The 19,607-nt window shown below is 46.0% G+C and overlaps 1 protein-coding gene across 4 annotated transcripts in view; it reads left to right on the forward strand.

The window, feature by feature from the left end:
* The first annotated feature begins 1,355 nt into the window (after nt 1-1,355).
* Nucleotides 1,356-19,607, forward strand: part of GRIA3 (glutamate ionotropic receptor AMPA type subunit 3) — a 296,361-nt gene continuing 278,109 nt past the window's right edge. For 2 of the 4 annotated variants that reach the window (XM_082377105.1, XM_082377106.1), the window contains exons 1-2: nt 1,357-5,530; nt 6,701-6,859. In XM_082377105.1, coding sequence (XP_082233231.1) covers nt 5,440-5,530; nt 6,701-6,859 — 250 coding nt within the window. In that variant the 5' untranslated portion in view covers nt 1,357-5,439. Of the gene's footprint in view, nt 5,531-6,700; nt 6,860-19,607 lie in introns of all 4 variants that reach the window. The other 2 variants (XM_082377107.1, XM_082377108.1) reach the window with 2 other exon arrangements.

The raw sequence follows: 19,607 nt of genomic DNA on the forward strand, positions 1-19,607 counted from the left end.
ACTACAGACGTTTTGCCATCATGTGGGAAGCAGAAAGGAGAGAGGAAAAGAAAGTAGGTCTCTGATAAAAATTTTGAACTATTGAGTCCAACCAAACCTCAAGCCAGCCCTACCTCTGTCCCTTCCAGTTAACGTGAGCCAATGCATTTCCCTTATTGTTTGTGCCAGTTTTGGTGGGTTCTGTCTTATCTGAAGCACGAAGCAGCCTAACTGATATAGGAACTGAAGGGGTCAAGAGCATGCTCACTAGCGCTGAGCGTGACTAAAGGAGGCAGTATGAAAGTGTTTAGTCCAGAGGGAAAAGGTTGGAAGAGGGATACTAAAAGTGAAAGATCACCTCCAAGTAACAGTGCCCCAAGACAGCTCCTGGAGATGTCTTCAGGTCAAAAAATTAATGAGTTCTAAACACCCTTACCATCTATTAAAAAACAAGCCAATCTGAAAACCATTTGAGATAAACAGTTGCTTCCATGACCACTGCTCACTTGGCGTGACTGTCTCCTGGAAGTTGCTATGGATCCATTTCTGGGCATATTAAACCTGAGTGCAAAAGGCTCCTCCTCTGACTCACATATATACTCCCACCAAAAGCAGTTCCAACCAGGCCCGTGCCTGGAATTTCAGATCCTCAGGGCTGTGGATTTATTCAGCAGCACCTAGGTTGATACCTACATAGAGGATTTCTACAGAAGTTTCTGGAGGAGGTGGTATAATGGAGAAGTCTGGATGACAGAGAAGCAACATGGAGGACCCAATCTTTCTTAGATGTCACACCCAACCTGAGTCTCCAGATGTAGCTGGACTCTATTCTTCCCAAAGTATCCAGGAATGGGAGTGCAAAAGACAACTATAAAGAATCAGCAGTACCTAGATTAGATCCTTGATTAGAGTGCAGGCTAAAGTTTGGACAGGTTTTCTGACCCTGAGATAATCCTGCCTCATGGAATCATAGGACCATAGAACATGAGAGCAGGAAGAGTCCTTAGAAATCATGTTGCTCTGTCTTCTCTTTTTAGTGGCATGGGATTGAATCTGGGATAAGGGAAGTACTTTGTTTCAGACATTTAAACACCTTCCTCTATACCGCCATGGTAGCTGGTGCTTACTGTTTTCACAGCACTTACCATGTTAGATTGTCATTCCCAGTGAATACATCTGCTCCTCTTTGAACTTGAAATTCACTGAAAGCAGAAACTGTCTTGCTTCCTTAAATCCCTGGTGCCTAGCAGAGCCTGTCATATAGCAGGTGGTCAAACGTTTGTTGAAGAAATCAAAGTTTCAAGTCAAACGGTGAGAAAGTTGTCATTCCATTAGGCAAAGGATAGAGTATCTTGGTTTCATTAACTTTAAAGGGTAGAGCAGTTTCCTTCCAATGAATCAGAATGATTTTCGTCATTATTTTTCTTATTTGCAAAGTATCAAGTTAATAAGTATGGAGCTTAATGTATGATATAGACCCCGTCTCCAAATTCCACTGGCTGACGTTTCTTTTTGCTTACCCAAGTGTCCCATCCCAAGCCTAAAACAGAAACCTCAAGAGGGAAGTACTATTTTCAGTTTTGTGTTGTAAATTTTAAAACTTATTATTACTATTATTATTTTTTGCTGCCTCAACGTCCCCACAAACAGGCTGTGAGCACCCTGCCAGGTGACCAGGTGCATCAGTGTGGTAAGGCTGGCCCCTGCCACAAGATCCCATTCTTGTTCTCCCTTGACTGTCACCTAATGTCAATCAAATATACCAATGAAATTCCCTCATGCCTTTTGCTTGTATACTCTATCCTGACCCCCAATAAAGGCACTTTCCCCTGGGTCTCTGTTTCTCTCTCTCTCTGTCTCTCTCTCATCTTCCCACTTCCTTGGTTGAGCCCCTTCCCTTGGTGCCCCCCCATGTGGTCCCCCTTTGTGGTATACTTGACTGTTTCTCTAGGACGTGTGAGTATAATAAGCTTCATTTCCCTATGCCTCTCCTGTGTCCCCTCTTGTGACTGCACCTGACCAACCATCTCATGAAAGAATACAGAACAACTTCTCAATAAGAAGTGCAAAAAATTATTTTCTTGCTGCTTAAACTGTATCATTGAGCTCATTTAAAAGTGAAAACCTCGGGTCCTAAGACTAGCAGGTACTCCTGAGTGGAGAAGGGGTACCTCTTAACCACAGAGGGAGAGCTAGATCTGGGGCTTTGTTGGCAACTTCTGGTGGCTACGATGCTGCTAGTACAGTCTCTAGCTCCTCATTGGAAAACCAGAGATGAAGTTCAAGTAGCATCTCACTGCTTTCTTGGATGAGGGATCGATTGCAAAAGTATTTGCTTGTACTAAGCAGGCTTTTCCACCAACAGCAGTATGCTTAGTCCACCACTGCGTCCCTGCTGGCTCAGATGGGACTAGTCCCATTCTGCCAACAGCTGCCGCTGACAGTGAAAAGCTGAAAGAGTGGCAGCAGATGAAAGAGAGGAAAAAGGTAGTGGAGAGGGGAGACTGAAAATGGAAGGGATGGGTGCCATTTACAGAGATGAATTCAATGGAGAATTTCAAGTGCAGAGACACTGAGATGCCTTTCTTCCTCTCATCTTTCGTTACCGACCCACCCCGTTACTCTTCAAGCCAAATGACTGAAGATGGCCCCAGATCTCTTCATCCACTGCTGCTCAGTGTTAGCCAAGCATGGGTGGGGACCTGGATGCCTTCAGGAGTGAAGTGAGGTGTGCTGAAAGATGCCCGTCTCCGTCCAAAACATGTTGTCCATCCAACTGAAATCAAACTGAAACTCCTCACTAGAGTTATTCCTTTGGGTCAAGGCATTGAAGGCTCCTATTAAAATGCAACTATGTTATCTAAAAGGAGGACCATATAGTGCCTGGCACAGAATAGAGGTTCTCTAAATGTGTCATGTTTAATATTAAATTGCCACTGCCTGCCGTTAGAACCTTAGTAAAGATTTATCTACCAGATTCTCTCCTGTCTCCTAGGGCCCTTGAGGATCTATGTTGGGAAGACTGATGTGGAACATTGGCAAAGACTGGGTAGCAGAGTCTGAGGTTTGGTGGATGGTGGAGAAAGGGGAGGCTGACAGCATGAGGCACTTTGGGGGAGAAAAGGGCACTTTCAAAAGGTGAGAAAGAGGGAAGAGAGTTTGGAAATTAACATTTATTGATTTTTCCTAGTCAGGCACTGAATTAAGATGCATTTACATCCACTATCTTATTTAATCCGCAACCATTCTATCAGGAAAGAAATGTTAGTATTCCCATTTTGCAGGTGAAAATCTGAATAGGGGTTCAGATTAAGAAAGCCTCTCAAGGTCACACAATGCCTCTATATGATGGAATATAGATTCGAACCTGGACCTGTCTCCTAAGCCTATGTTCCTGAACCACGCTATCTCACACTCCACATTTGTCAAGGCGCAGCCAACCTAGTCTCGGCTACCCCTTTCGTCCTAATACTCCAACCACTTGCAAATTTAGGCTTCTGTGACTCCCAGGTTTCTCCCTCACTCTTTACCATGGACTATCCAAATGGAGACAAAAGATTTCCATGGGTGGTGGGGTAGGAAGAGATTTTACATTATCAGAATGGATAGAAATTTGGGAAGAGCCTAGTACCATTTTTCTGGTTGCCCAGGGGTTTGGAAACTATCTGTTCCAGGCTCCAACATATGTCACATCAAATCCAAAGTTCTGGCGTAATCAGTGTGCCAGTTGGGGCCCTGGGCCCCTGCCTTGATATCTCCTGCCCCATGTGTACCATTTTGCTGTAGGCTGGCAGTAAGATTCATTTTCCACGTGGACCAGGAGGAGAAGATATGAAAAAAAAAGAACAGCTGGTGTGGGGAGGGACAAAATCAGTCTCTTCCAGAGTAGCTGGGGTAGGTGCGAAAGACTTGGGAGATAGAGTCTTCTTTTTTCTCACCACTGGAGAAAGGGGCTAGGGAGAGGTGTCTACAGCCCAAGAGGTTCATCCATGGGATTTTGTGGAGGGTATCACCCCCAACAGAGATCCAGGCTGCACTGCCTACTTCCAAGGTTCTTTCCTCCCCTTAGACAAGAAAGAGAAGTGAGGGGAATTAATGGCCTCTGCGGTCATCAGTCAGGGGCCTAGGCTGCTATGTCCAAAGGCAAGACCAAGGGAGCAAGGCAGCCAGGAACAGTTTCCTCTAACCTTAACTTTGAATCCCCACCAGTATCCCAACTCATTCCCACACCTCTCTCCTCCTTCGTTGTTGGGACTGGTTGTCCTTTTCATTAACCTTTTAGTTAACCCCTCCACGCACGTACTTCTCTACCCCCTCCAAAGCTGTCAGCCCCTCGCTGCCCAACACCGCCCTCTCCCCCCTCCCCCATAAGCCCGGCTCTGCGCTTGGGTCCGGGGAGGTCTCGCCTCCCAGAGCTGCGGGTGTGAGGGCTTCTTTACTCGCTCTCGGATCTCCGCTGTGAAAACTGAGCGGCATGGGCCGGGCATGCGCAGCATCTTCGGGCGCATTGTGATGGGAACTGCTTCTCTGAGTCTCTGCAAAGACTCCTGAGTAATCACTCACTGCCCACCCCCCAAGACCCTCCTTCTTTAAGCCAGACGCACAAACGCACAGACAATGCAGCTTTTCTTTCTTCTTTTCTTTAAAAAGCTGGCTGTAGCTTGAAAGGCTGGCCCACGTGAGGACTAGTGTATTTCTATCGATTCCATCTCCCGTGTTGACAAACGCCAGCGCTGAGGCTTTGCAGTCCGCGGCTGCAGTTTGCAGTGGAGCTAAGCGGTGTGCGGCTTTAATTCCACGTCAGATCAACTTTGATCAATATCCCCCTACCGGCCCAATTGGAAGAGCCCAATTCACCGCCGCTGAGCCTTTTCGCTCTTTCCTTCTTTTTCCCCCCTCTTTAGACCCACCATCTTCTGGGGGAGAAAAGTCTCGGATTTTCTTTTAATTTCTTTCTTTTTTTCTTTCTCTCTCTCTTTTGTTTCTTTGGGGGATTTGTTTGTTTTTCTGTGTTTTGTCTTTTTTGTTTTGTTTTGGGTTTTGGGTTTTGATTCTCTCTCTCTCTCTCTCTCTCTGTCTCTCTCTGTCTTAGAGATAGGGAGGGAGATCGCTTTGGCGAACCGAGCTTGCAGCCAATGAACCCGCCTTCCAGATTGGTGTGAAGACAGAAGTGAGGTGGGGGGCGGGGAGGGGGTGTGAGAGAGCCTGGAAGCGAGAGAGAGAGAGAGAGAGAGAGAGAGAGAGAGAGAGAGAGAGAGAGAGAGAGAGAAGGGAGGAGGTGGTGGAGGAGGAGGACTAGTGTGGGGTGGAAAGGAAGAGTGAGCGAGAGCAAGTTGAGGGGAGGGGGTGAAAGAGCCGGCGAATTCTTTTTCTTTTTCTATTATTATTTTGAAGACTCCCGAGTTGCGCCCATGCTCTTGTCAGCTTCGTTCTAGGCGTAGCACGGCCAGGCAGAAGAAAATGGGGCAAAGCGTGCTCCGGGCGGTCTTCTTTTTAGTCCTGGGGCTTTTGGGTCATTCTCACGGAGGATTCCCCAACACCATCAGCATAGGTAAGCGCGAGCCAGCCCGCCGGTCGGGCCGGGCTCTCTTGCACCCGAGACCACTGCCCTGGCGTGGCTACTGCGGCCGCGGGTCCCTGTCCTGCATGGCCTGGGAAGGGACTGGGGACGGGGATCGGGCAGGAATCTCGGGGATCTGAGCCTCAGAGAGCTGGCTGGTCTGGGGAGCATCGGGAACCAGAGAGGTGATCTCCTGGGGCTTGGCGGGGTGGGCTGCCGCGTTTTCCGAGCCGAGCGGAGCAGGGGAGGCATGCCAGAGGCTGGGAGGCTGCAGCCGGGCGAAGAGTCACGGCTTTTCGGCTCGCTGCTCTGGACTTTGCCATGGCGTGCGTGCCGCCGCTGGAAGTTGTCCCAGGGTGATGCCGCCTGTCTGGCTGCGCCAGGGCGCGTAACCCGGTCCGGGGCGCCCTGTCCCGCGTCTCCGGGTCCCGGGAGACCGGCTAGCGCTGGGGGAGGTGGAAGCCCACCCTGGATTCCCCCAGACCCGGGCAGCAACCGAGGTCAGTGGCGGATGGGGTAGGAGGCGGGGGTGAGACTAGGAGCTGAGCCAGCGAGCGGCGAAGTCACGCAGACCACGAATTCGTGAATTGCCGCTGTGTCTGTCTGGAGCCCGGCTCTCGGGCGCTGGGAGGGAGTTCTCTCGGCTTCTCCCTGGATTTACTAGTCAAGAAGTTAGAATTATTGCTATTACAGAACCAGGCCCCTGTACTGTCAGGGGGGAGCGGGGGCCTGTGGGGAACAGGATGGGGCAGCAGGGGGAATGGAATTGTTTTTCTTCCCAACCTTTCCCTTTGCGCCAGGAAAAGATGAACCCGCTTGTGGAGATGGGAGGTAGCGGAGGAAGAGGGGAGAGGAAGCTACCGCCTGAGAAAGAACCAAGTCCCACTCTTGGTTCCATCGTCCTACCCCAAAGCAGCCTCCTCTTCCCTCTTTCCCCTTTCCCCCTTCTCTCCAGCCTCTCCTCCGACTCTTTAGAGGAAAGCTAGGTTTCTCTTGGCCAAAATTTGAGTTCACAAGAGTCTTCAAAGACACACAGGTTGAAAATCAATCATGATCATGCACCCGGGTATCACTGAGAGGCTATCGCCTATCTGTAGCTCCCCAGTTTCTAACCGCTTCTGGGGGGGACACAAGCCAAATCTTGGTTCCCTTTGCTTATAGGTGGACTTTTCATGAGAAACACGGTGCAGGAGCACAGCGCTTTCCGCTTTGCTGTGCAGTTATACAACACCAATCAGAACACCACCGAGAAGCCCTTCCATTTGAATTACCACGTAGATCACTTGGATTCTTCCAATAGTTTTTCTGTGACTAATGCTTGTAAGTAGATCCGCTTTTCCTCCTTTTGGGACCTGGGAACCTCATTTGCATTTTGCTTGTGGGACTTGGGGTCTGCGTAAGTGCTGGGGTGGTGATTGCCTTAGTAGACATTTTAGGGGCTCTAGTCAATCCAGGTTTCATGTGACATAAATCGACTCCAGAGGATCCTGCTGAGGGAGGGACTTAAGGCAAGTACTCAAAACTCTGTTGTGAATAATGTTTCATGCAAAAGTTTCATTTTCCTCCCTGCTAAACTGGCGCTCCCTCCCCCGCAACCCCCTCCCTTTTTTTTCCCTTTGGCTGGGAAAAAAAAAAGAGAAAAAATAGCATGGTTGTTCAGGGAAATTTCTTCAGATGAGATTAAAGAAAGAAGCCTCTTGATTGAGTCAATTCAGGATGTGCATTACTTGACTGTTAAAGCTAGCACCTGGCTGTAGCAATGAGCTGAATTTGACAATCGCTTAATATATAGGAGCCAAATATGAGAAATTCTGCAAACAAGTGACCTTAAGGGACAGATCAGGCTGGGTTACCTGGCCTCTTTCTGTCCTAGAATATCACCTTTCTTACCGAGAGAGCTCTGATAGGAACTGATAAGACTACAAACTGATTACAAGTGATGAACGCGTGGCAAACTGAGGGGAAGGTAGAAAGTGCTCAGGTGACTCTTTGGAAAGCTACTTCTGTTCTGTCTCCCCTAGTGTTGTTCAACTCCCCCCACCCCCGCCATTGTTAAGGACAACACAGTTCTTAACTTAGAGCAAAAGGTGGAAGGCGGAGGCTTGCAGCAGGAAAACCGAATACCAAAAGGGAAGAATTTCATCAGCCCCCAGAGCAGTTTCTGAAACAGCTAGTTGTGCCCTGTGATTGTTCCTGTGGAAAGGGGACATTTCATTTTGAGAAGTAAAACCACGGGAACCTAGATGACTAATAGCTTGTTGGACACATGTTTTTCTTGAATGTTTTATGAGAAAGACTGATAATTCTTCATCTGAGCTTATTTCATGAAAAGTTTTCACAACAATGAGGGTGAGGATGGCATAAATATGTTTTGCTTTTATGGCTGGTGTAGTTGGGAATTTTTGATTTTTGATTTTCTTTCAGGGGAGAAATGATGTTTATATTTGGTTGGGTGAAACTTTGTATATGACTTTCTTCAAATTCTTCTGCCTCAAAGGATATGTGATTTCCAAAAACTGTTGAAAGGGTCTCCAAGGGCACAACTTCCTTGGATTTGAAGACTTAGGTCAAGGGGATGGAGGTGAATTACTTTGCAAGAAATTGTGACAGTTATCAGCTTTAAGAAAATTTTACCTGAAGGTACAGATCCTTATATGAACATGTTCTGAGATAGTCTGTATTTGACATTCTTTGGCTTTCCGACATTGACAAAAATAGGAGCTTATTAACTCCAGCTAAGTGTGAAAGTTACAAAATGTCTGTCTATACTTTGCATCTGATTTTGGTAATCCCAGCCTGTCTCTTCAGCACACTTACAACACACATCTGACTCTTAATCCTGCAGCCCTGAGATCTTGTCAAGAGGCCGAATTCCAAAGGCAGCTTCCTAAATATCAATTAGAACAGATTTAAAACCAAATACATGAAACTACCCAGATTTATTATTATTAATAATGAATAATGTTTATTTCAACTCACTTTAGTGTCTTTCCACTGATGTTGACTGAGATAAGAGTGCTAATTGACTTCTCAGGAATGACTGATTTCCAAGGTTTTTGGTCTTGCTGTTTATGGTCAAATCAGATTGACACTAGCCAGCCCAGGGCCATCGGAACGCTACTCAAGGAGCAATCAGGAAGTGATCCTTGCCATGTGAAAAGCTCAGGTTTGAGAACAGGCACTAAGTCATCTGTATTGGTGTTGAGTTGCCTTAATGCCTTACCTCTCAGGGCAATAAAGGGACAACCATGAAAGGAAAAGAAATTGATCAACCCCCCCGCCCGCCACTGCCGTAAGTCCACAACACTTCATCTTACAAGCTTATAAGGCTGGGTTATGGCTGGGGGCTTGAAAGTGTGGCATAAGGGGTGTGGCTTACTGGGCAACAGGAAAGACAAAACAAAAAGGCGACCTTGCCCTTAGCTATGCCAAATACACACATATGCACACACTGACTCACACGGGAGAGATTTCCAGAAACCAGTGATGTGTACCCAGCTGCCTGTTGCACACTCAGACTTTACAGCTCAGAAGACAGAGGGGGAAAGCTGTCATCTTCTCCGGTCCCCGAAACAGTCCTCTCTGAATGTCACAATCATTGAATGGGGGCCAGATCTCAAAGCTGTCTCCTGGCAGCTGCTGCCTACAATCTTAGTATGAGAAAGATGACTAGTCCAACCACCGTCTGATAGTCTCTGAATGCAGAAAACAATCATTTTACGGGGCCAGGGAAGCCCTGCAGGTGTATCTCATTTCTTTCCCTGGCCTTGATAGTTCTTTTTCTCATGGAAGTGAAGATCACATATCACAGATGTCGGCACACAATACTAGTTCAGCACTGGAGCCTGGCAGGTGACCCCTGGTTCCATTCTTACAATTTATTGCACAGAGAAAAAAAACCCCTGGATCCTCTAGCCTGCCCCTCCCTGGAGACTTAGGGAGAATTTGAGAAAACCCCAGATGAGTCCAAACCTGCTCACCCACCTCTCCTGTCTGGTTCAATATGGAATAGAATGGCAAAAATTAAAGAAACTTTCCCCTCTTCCCATTCAAAACTCCTAGTTTCAGCTTCCCCTAACACTACAATTGATCTCTTTCCATGATCTTTCCTGCACCCTCAATCTTGCGGCAGGCACACACTTTTGAGGACACAGGTATGCAGGTAAACAAATATGCCAAAAATAAACAAACGGTAATGCCTTCTGTGTGTGTCCCTGCTCTCTGCTCTCCCTCTGCATCCCCTCCCCCAGTGTATTCAGAGAGTTTCCTTGTAATGAATCCCAGGCATCAGTTAAAGACTCTTCTTCACCAGCAACCAATTCTTTTCTGCACAACCCCCAAGAGGTTTGCTTAAGACAGACTCCGACTTCAATCCGCATCTTAAGAGGCAAATAAAAGCATCTCTGGCTTTGAAAGGTGGTTCATTTGGGATCTCAGCTCAGAGGTGAATTGAAGTTTATCGAAGAGACTCAGCTGATTTGGAGCACATGTTCTTATTTTGTACGGATTAACTGAGCTTGCTGCTTTACTTTTCAATTTGGCTAGGTAGCCCCAGAAAGAAGCATGGTGTGAATATTATGATTTCAGGATACATACATTCATACACACACACACACACACGGGCACCCATACACCCATAATCAGTACTTATGAAAAGAGGTGTTACACACGTTTTAAGTTGTATACACGTCTGTTCTTTAAAAACCAGATTTGATCATCGTAGGGCTTTGGGGAATGTGGCAACACCAAGGGACTGCTGGGTCCCATTGGTGTGGCTTTGCTGCCCTGGTTCCTCAGGAAATGCCTCCGATTCCCTTGAAGTCCCCTCCTGTGTCTTTCTGCTGTGCACTTGTAGTGCACTCCACACTACATCACCCCAGCCTCTGCAGTGTCAGCTCATTAGCACACAGATCTCATATTCCCTCTCTGCACTGTCATTGCAAAAATTGCTGTTGTACACCTTTACAGCCAACAAATGTGCTCGTGGATTACGCGCTGTTTGCAAGAAGCAAGGAAAAGGCAAATGTAACCTTAAAGGTTATTCACCACGGAATTGTGCTCTTAACGCATTGGCTTAAAGAAAAATCTGTTGATGGAGGCGTAATAGTGATGGTGGGACTGAGAGTGGGACTTAGGAGTGCAGGCTCTAACGGAGCCCCAGGCAAAATCCCTTTTGCCGGCTAAATGTAACTCATCAGCTGCAAATTTTTATTCCATTCATTTTTTCAAGCTATTTGAAATATACCTGCTAACTGAGAGCACGCTCCTTTTATAACTGAGCGCGTTTCGCTACCAAGTAAGTGTACTTAGCTGAGACAGGTTTCCCTCTCTTGCCCACAGAGTCACAATTTAAATTATCTAATTATTCTAACTGCCAGGATCCATTTAACGGTTTAAGTCCATTTGGGAAAGAAATGTCTCCCCTGATCCTATTCTCTGCTCTTTGGCGGGTTTTGTTTGTTCTTTTCATGTAATCTTTGGAAGCAGGGTGAAGACCCACAGTATCACGGCTCCTGCCTTCAAACAGATCTTCACACACTAACCAAAGTCAATAGCTCCAGCTCCACCTCCCACCCCCCCAACTCCCCCATCTTTGTGCCTTTGCCGCTCTCCCCCTCTCTCCTGGCCAGTCTTCCATAAGCTCACTGGCTTAGCTCACTTCTCAGCCCCTCTGGCCAGCTGGCTTAGACTACTGAAGCACGAGGAGGTCGCCAAAGATTTAAGTCACCTTCTCACAAGGTTTATTATGGGTTTTTTTTAATCTATTTTTTACGTGGCGAGGAGGGAGGAAGGTGATGCTGTTCATTCTGGCCATAAAAATAGACGGCAATCAGCAGGCTGTAAAGGTGAGCTTCCAGCAAAATGTATCACCTCCCCTAGAAGGTGGCTTCCTGGTGATCTACTAAGGAGGGGGTGGGGGGCGGCAGGAAGGGTCTGAGGGAAAGGAACAAAGAAAACTACTTAGTTCTCCATCTATGCCTACTGCAAAATGAGCCACGGTTTTTCTTCTTCTCAGCAATTTTAACTTTCTTCCTTAAAATGTGACTAGTTTCTCACATCCCCCACTTCTGCCTCTATCCGAGGTCGTTTTCTTAATTCTGCATTTCCCTCCCTACTTGCCAAGACTGAATGAGAATAGTGGGCGCTGGTTGAGGTTTCTATTATATGTTTTTGGCTCCTGGTATATTTTTAAATTTCATTATTATGGGTAGTCAGAGGTGATTGGCTGGTTTCATTTTAACAGATTGAAAAATAAACGAAGCTTCTGAGGCATCGTTATTAGTCTTCCTTTGTGGCTGAGAGATTTGTCATTTTTATACAACTGGCTAAAGGATGAAAAGACAGCATGGATTTTAAGAGAGGGCCAGAATTTTAGAAGGTAGAATTCATACCTTCAGGGGAGGAGGATAAACATGCTAATTCAGATGATTTAACTTTTAACTTCTTAGATTGAGACAGGAAATATATTTGAAGGACCTTTCAGAAAACTCTTCATCTTCTCGAAGGTCAGGGAAGTTATCTGCATACTTTACCTGGCCCATTAAAAAAAAAAATCAAGTTTTGACTTTGTTCCTTTGGCTTTGATACTTTGGGTCTAATTAGATGACAGGTCCACAGGAGGGTGCAATTCAAACCCCAGGTTGGGGGGCTCCGGGCATTTTTCAGCAGGAGTGTGGGAGTTGTGCAGACACAGAAGCAAGTCCCTCCCTGCTGGGGAAATGTCTGAGCTCCAGTCAGAGAGTGACAAATAGTCTCAGCCTGTGCGTGGGGTGAGCCTTGAGCCAGGGCAGCAGTCCCTGGAAGGGGTCGGTACTTAGCAAAAGGTTAACATGGACAGAATTTGTCCTCTCCTCACTTCTACCTCTTCTCTCGCCATCATTTTCCCCTCCTGCTCTGCCTGCCCAGCCCAGGCCCTTTTGCTGGTGTCCAACTGGCCTGGGATTCTGGTATCCCACCCACAATAAACTGACCTAGGGACTGTTTCCTGCTCTGGACTTTTCCAGACCTAATGCTCCTTCTCCATCAGAATATCTCTGTCCTTAGTCCATCCTCCTCAGGGCCTTTACTCTCCTTTGAGGGTGATGGCTTTTTATCTGATATAAGAATCTTGCTGAAAGTGGCTGATAAGGGGTTAATATACCTGACTGGGGAGTGTTTGCTTTAAAACCGGGGACTATGGGAACCATAATGCCTAAATTCCAAGGAAAGATACTCAAATGGGGGTGTTTCTGGACATGAGGTGCAGAGTAGCTGTTCACTCTACCCAAACCAGAGATCAGCTGCCCCTGGTCAGGGAACACCTCTATAGGTCAAAGTCAAAAGGTCCCTGCATGTGGTAGGTTTGGTGTAAGTACAGCCAAGGCATAGGGGAAGTGCAGCTTCACCATGTTGAACTTAAAAGTCTCTGTGGTAATTTGGGAAGCAACCAAAGGTCATAGGGATTCATTTTATTAAAGAAGTAAATATATACAGCTTTTTGTATGTTAATCATGCCTCAATAAAGTGGTTCTTTAAAAAGTGTAAACTTTTTGTATGTACTACCAAAAAACAAACCAAAAAAAGAGGCTGCTGTAGTCTGAAGGTGCCTATGTGGGCATTGGCAGGGGATGCACTGGCATGGAAAGGAAGTCGTAAGAGGGGAGAAAGGTGGTGACGGAGCTGGGTCTCAGACTGAAAGTTTTCTTTCCCTGGGATGGCATGTAGAATGCAGTGATTATGAGGCAGTATCTACCTCTGGAGGGACTTGGAAGCCTAGCCGAGCAGTGTCTCCTCCCCACTCCCTCCATCCCTCCCTCGCCTTAACTCAAGTATACACTCTGGCTTCCCTCCCAGTGGAAAGAGGCAGAATACAGTAAGTCCCCTACATACGAACCTTCAAGTTGCGAACTTTCAAAGATGCGAACGTATTATAAACCTATTACAGTACAGTACTATATAGGCGATTATGTTAGTTGGGTACCTAGGCTAACTTTGTTGGACTTACGAACAAATTGGACTTATGAATGCGCTCTCGGAACGGAACTCGTTGGTATGTAGGGGACTTACTGTACTCTCTTCTGGATTTCTGTTTGAGCATTGGTCAGAGAAGTAAGTGTTTACAGCCCTCTGTCTGGACTTCCCTTCTCCTCAGTTCCTAACTACCACTGGCTTCTTTAGCACTTGTCCTCAACATGACCGTCATTTGTCCTTATTTGGAAGGGGGCATGGGGTTAAGGATAAGGATGAGGAAAGGAAACACAGCTGGTCATGACCCCTTAACCCTACGGGGCACAATTCAGCCTAGAACAGCACTTCTTTCATGTGCACACCAGTGACCTGGGGATCTTGTTAAAATGAAGATTCTGATTCAACAGGACTTCAGCGTCCAAAAATTTGCATTTCTAGCAAGCTCCCAGGTGATGACAGTACTGCTGGTACTCAAACCACTCTTTGCAGGGAGACTGTGATTACCAAAGAAAAAGTCTCTCCCAGACAAGCTCTTACCCACATGCCTTTCAAAGAAAGCTCTATAAGAGACACATCTGGCTCATTCTGACTCAACGATGTCCCTATCATACTCCTAACCACGCTGTGTTCGTTTCAGCCATGTCTGTAGGTGTCTGATGAGAGCATCTGATGAGAGCATCTACTTAGAGCTGCTTTTCGTAGGGAATTGGAATGGAGACTGGAAGGCAGGCTGAGAGAGGAGGTAGCTCATGAGCCAGGCTGACAGTATCTTGGCTTCTTGCCACACCCCAAAGTGTCCCTTTTAGAAACAACCTGCCCAAGAGAGCTACGGTTGGCATGCAGTTCCAACTGCCTTTCCACTTTACTTCTCTGGGTCAAGGCGTGCCAGAAGGGGGCATGTAGCATCTGCTCCTCAGCTGTCTGACTTCCCTTCAACAGGGTTAGAAACATGTACAACACAACCCGAATTCTGTCTGGTTCCCTAAGAACCTGAAAAATTGACTCCATTTTCCAGGCCAGTGCCAGGCACTCATTGAGAGCTAGAGGGAAGGGAGGGGAAGTGGTGTCACTTTCTAACACATTTGAGCTGAGGACTGCTCCAGGGTAGCCATTGAAAGCTTACCCAGTGTCATTTGAGGACTGCCACCCTATTACCCCAGATATTGCCCCCCAACAGCCTGCCATTAGTCTGAAATTCCACAAATTCATTTTTTTGTGTTACGGCACCGAAGACCTGTGCTAAAATGCAAGCATGCTATCTCTGGAAGGGGATGAGTTAAATCCTTATCAGCCATTACTATTTCGACCAGAATTCTTTGATGAGATTACCACCTGTTACCTTGCAGGATCCTCAGAGGGGGTTTTGCAAGACGGGTAAGTGACCCAGCACAAGGGACCAGCCCAAGAGAGTGGGGTGCCAAGTGGATGGTGGGCATTCAGGGGGCAGTGGGAGACTCTTGAAGATGAGGAAGAGTCCCTCAAATACACTTCACCTGGTTTGCAACATTTGATCTTCTCCATAGATAAAATCTGGTAGTTTATTCGCTAAGATTTTAGTTGCTTTTAACCCTCCAAGTCACAACTTTCCAATGGTAGTGGGCTTGCTGCCTCTTCCGTGCATGGTTCTTTGTTGCAACAGATGATCTCAGTCTCTGGATTCCCCATAATTACTGTGGGATACTTTCAGAAGTATAATCAGATTGTGATGGGGTGGTGGTGAGGATTCTTTTTAACCTTTTAGAAAATGTTGCCATCAAAAATAGTCCCCTTTCAGTTATCTGTGATTGACTGATCTACGTTGCCAATTACTCATTGCAATCAGGGCCCTCATCCTTGCTGCTACCCAGAAAGGGATCTGGCTACCAGTAATGGATGAGACAGGAAGAGATGCAGGACCCAGCCCAGAGAGGAATCACTGCGTGGATGTGGGTGTGGGTTTCTGTATGGATGAACACCTTTGTAAATTTAAGGTAGAAAGGCCACTAACATCCACATTCAGCCAGAACCTGTAATAGATTCTCAAATATTCTTATACCTTATTGCTATTTCCAAGGCTACTTGGTTATTTTAAAACAGTTTTTCTTGAATTAGACCACTTGCAGCAGAATCACCAGAGATGCTTGTTAAACATATGAATTCCTAGGTTACACTCCAGATATATTAAATCAGAAAATATAAGGATAGGCCTTTTTGACAAGCTCTGTGGGTGATTCTAATGCACACACGATTTGGGAATCACTAGTTTAATTAGCGCTGGTAGTGCAAACAGAGATATATGGATTCATACTGAATATTTGTTGAGTTTGGCTCTCAGATTGGAAATTCAAGACTTGAAAGAACTAAGAGATTAACCTCAAGTCACAGTCTCTGAGGTAAACAAAGCCAAAAATGTTCTTTGAGATGGTAAGTAGAGACAAGGAAATGATTTTCATTTTGACGATGCTTCTTCCCTTCTTTACTTGTTAGCTAATGATTGGTCCATAGCCATGCTACAAACTAGATGTCATGTCAAATGCCAACCCATTTGTTAAAAATAGACACACTGCAATCAGTTTATATAGCATTCATTGTGCCATCCTTGCTATCAACAAATTTAACAGTAGGGCTGAAATAATAACTACCATTCACTGAACCTATGCCACGTGGAAGACACTGCACTAAGCATGGTACATGCCTTATCTCATGGAATAATCACAACATTGCTAGAAAGGAGCTACTCTCATCCCCATTTTATAAAAGAGGAATCAGAGGTGGTTCAAAATATCTATAAGCAACTAGCTCAAGGTCACACAGCTAGCTAATTAGTGGAGTCAGGGTTCTATCTGAGATCTTCCTGTCTCTAGAGTCTGGACTCAATTTCAACTGGGGTTGAAATCACAGATGATGACAGAGGCCAGGTGGATCACATAAATGTGGAAATTGGGCAGGTATGGAGTGGTGGGGCCTGTGGCAATCTGGAGACTCCAGGTCGCTGCCTGAATACATTCAAATCCGATGTTGTAAACCACTGTGGGACAAACAAAACACCTGCAACAGGGGTGGTAGGAGGTGGAAGGTACAAGTTTCGGACCTCTGCACCACACCATCCACCTCCCTCTGGCAGCTGAGTTACTGGCTGAGGGAAGCTCTAGTAACTGAAAAAAACAAAGAGAAAAATCTCTGCTTAGTAAAAATCCTATTTTGACTTTTTCTTCTTCGTGTTCCGTCAAGGTACCTCAATATGGCAGAACTTTCCCTCCTTTGTCCTTTTGGCCTTACATGCATACAATGTATATCCAGTGGCCTTTCACGGTTGAGTGCCAGCTCAACTCTAATCTTCTCCCAGGCAATGCTGAGGCCTGCAGCAAGGTCAGAGCGCTGGCACAGAGTCGTTAGCAAGTGCTCAGCAGGCCAAAAGAGGTACTTCTGGACGGTGCTGTGGGGGAAACGGCTTAGATTCTGGTACATGCAAATCCCAAGTCTACAACTGGGAGGCCGCTGGGTCAAGTAAGGCTCTGTCAACATTCACCCAGGGTAGGAGCCCCCCATACACCCCGAGACAGAGGCTCACCAACTTTAGACAGGGGTCCAAAATAGAGATGCCTCACCAACTTTAGACAGGGGTCCAAAATAGAGATGTATAGTTAGTTGCTTGGAGTTGTAAACTGACCTAAGCCGACTGGTCATTCACAATCATTAGGTATATTTCATTGGATACTAATAGCCAGTGATTGTTAAGAGTGAGGGCTATAGGTTTTCTCCCCATAACCTCACTACCAGGTGTAAAAGTAAACCTCATACAAAATTCTTTTTCTCATTAAAATAATGGCAAGCAGGCATAAAAATAATTGGACAGCCTGTCCTGTAGGCTCAGTCAAGTCCAGCTCCCTTTCCTTTTAGGTGCGCCAACAACACCTTGCATGAAGGTTCACTTGAGGCAGACAAAACAATACCCTAGTGGCAGGATGCAGCTAACCAAGAATTCTCATTAGTGGCTGCCCACAGGACTATTAACAAATTAAGCCTAGGGTACCATTCCAAGGGATAACACTATAGAGCTTGTTAGACCCTTATATCTTCTTTCTGCTAGTTTGGGAACACCTCTACCATATGTCTAGCCAACCCACATATGTTAAACACTACTGATTTCACCAATGAGAAATTTAATGTTAATTAACAAAGTCTCTGGTGTCCATTGAAGATAAAGATATGTGAAGTGCTTGTAGAACCACTTCTTGATTAGAATTATTAAATGCCAGATAACCACTCCTGCACTTTGTATTTCCCAATAAGGGTAACTGACCACCCCAAGGGTGGTATATTTGATTCAGACCAAATAACCCACATATATACCACACAAGTTATGTTGAAGTCTTGTAAAATCATTTACAGAAAATATAACATTTGAGATACCATGTTTCTTAGGGCCTTGGGAAGCAGTTAAAAGTGCAGGGGGGTATGGGGTAGAGTGGAATGAGCAATGGAGCAAGAATTAGGAGATCTGGGTTCCAGTCTCAACTCTGCCACCTACTGCCTGGATGACCTTGGACAAGCCACTCCGTTCTCTGGTTCTAGTTTTTATCATTTCTAAAATGAGGAGATTCATCTGGATGATCTCTGAGGAGGTTGCCATTTTTTACATCCCATCATTCACTCTTGTCCAAATCCTACCACCTCCGTTTCTAGTAACAGTCTCACTTCATTGCTTACTGAGGAAAGACCATCCAAAATGAAGCCCCTCAGATTCTTCTGCTACATCTAGAAACTTCTCATCATATTCATCTATTCTCTGCCTTTATAAGACTGTGATGAAACTACTGAATCCTTGAAACCGATGGACAGTACCTCCAGCCAGTGGTGGCTTATTCTTGCTTGCATCCTAGCGCTTCCACTTACTAGATGTGGAACCTTGGGGCAAGTTACTTAACTTGATTGTGCCTGATTTCCCAATTATAAAGTGGGGATAATAATAATACTCACCTCATAGGGTTATTGAGAGTTTTAAATGAGATAATTCGCAAATCCACGTAAAATACTTAGAGTAATGCCTGGCACATATTGGATATTATTATTATCAACATAATCATTGGTTTAAAATCCTTTGAGCTTTTTGTCCTAAAAACAGAAACGTAGTTTCATTTGAAAAGTAAAATCTCTTGTCACTTTACAGACCAGATTTCCTTCCTGAGTAGCTGCCCTCTGAGGCTTTTCACAGTTCTCAGCTCTGCCCCAAACCCAAGATTATTTTCTTCTGCCAAGAAAGCCATCTTGGCACACCTTCAGATCAGCAGCCCACCACCGTGACCCCCTACACCTCTCACCCATGCATCCAAATTTGCCCACCCAGTTTGCCTCTTGTGAGCAACAGCTACTCAGATATTCTGCGATCAAAAACTCTGAGATGCATTTTTCTGCATAATTGAAGGACTACAGGTTCAGGGGAAGACTTAGAGTCTTCTTCCCCAAATCAACTCTTCATCTCTAGTTCCATCTGCTGCCAATCACACAATGAATCATCCTTTCTGTTCTTTTGTGACAATCCATTATCCAAACAGTACGCAAGTGGTCCCCCTGACTCCTGAAAGGCTCAGGAGGCATCCACATGTCCTCTGACAGTTGATTCAGGAGAAGACACTTGGGCCAAGCACCCGGCGGACTGGCTCTGCAGCAAGGCCCTGGAGCTTCTCTTAGAAATGGAGCTGCCCACAGAGGGACACAAGGAAGAGCAGCAAGGAACTGCTCAGGGCCTCCCCAGAGGAAGCGCCTTCATTTCCTTGGGCATTAGTGAGATTTCTCCGTGGGTCCTGGAGTCACGAGCCCCCAGGGAGCTGAGGGTTGAGGCACTTCATACTACCCATTCTCCTCTAGAGCGAGCGCTGCCCTGGCACGTACACATGGCATACGTCTTCCCCTGGGCCTTCCCATTTCCTGGTGACACTTAGCATTTGACAATCACTTTAGTATCTTGCCATTCAGATGGTGACAACTCAATGGAAATCCACTTCTGGCACATGTCTGAGTCTAGTCCACCCTTTGACTAAATATCACAGCCTCTTACAAGAGTTCGATCTACTTTGTGCAAGAGTTACTAAGAGTGTCCTTTGATCTCCTGGTTTCTGTCAGTCCCAACTCTTACTGTCCC

The sequence above is a fragment of the Balaenoptera borealis genome, assembly GCF_965194805.1.
Source record: "Balaenoptera borealis genome assembly, chromosome: X".
Taxonomy (NCBI): domain Eukaryota; kingdom Metazoa; phylum Chordata; class Mammalia; order Artiodactyla; family Balaenopteridae; genus Balaenoptera; species Balaenoptera borealis.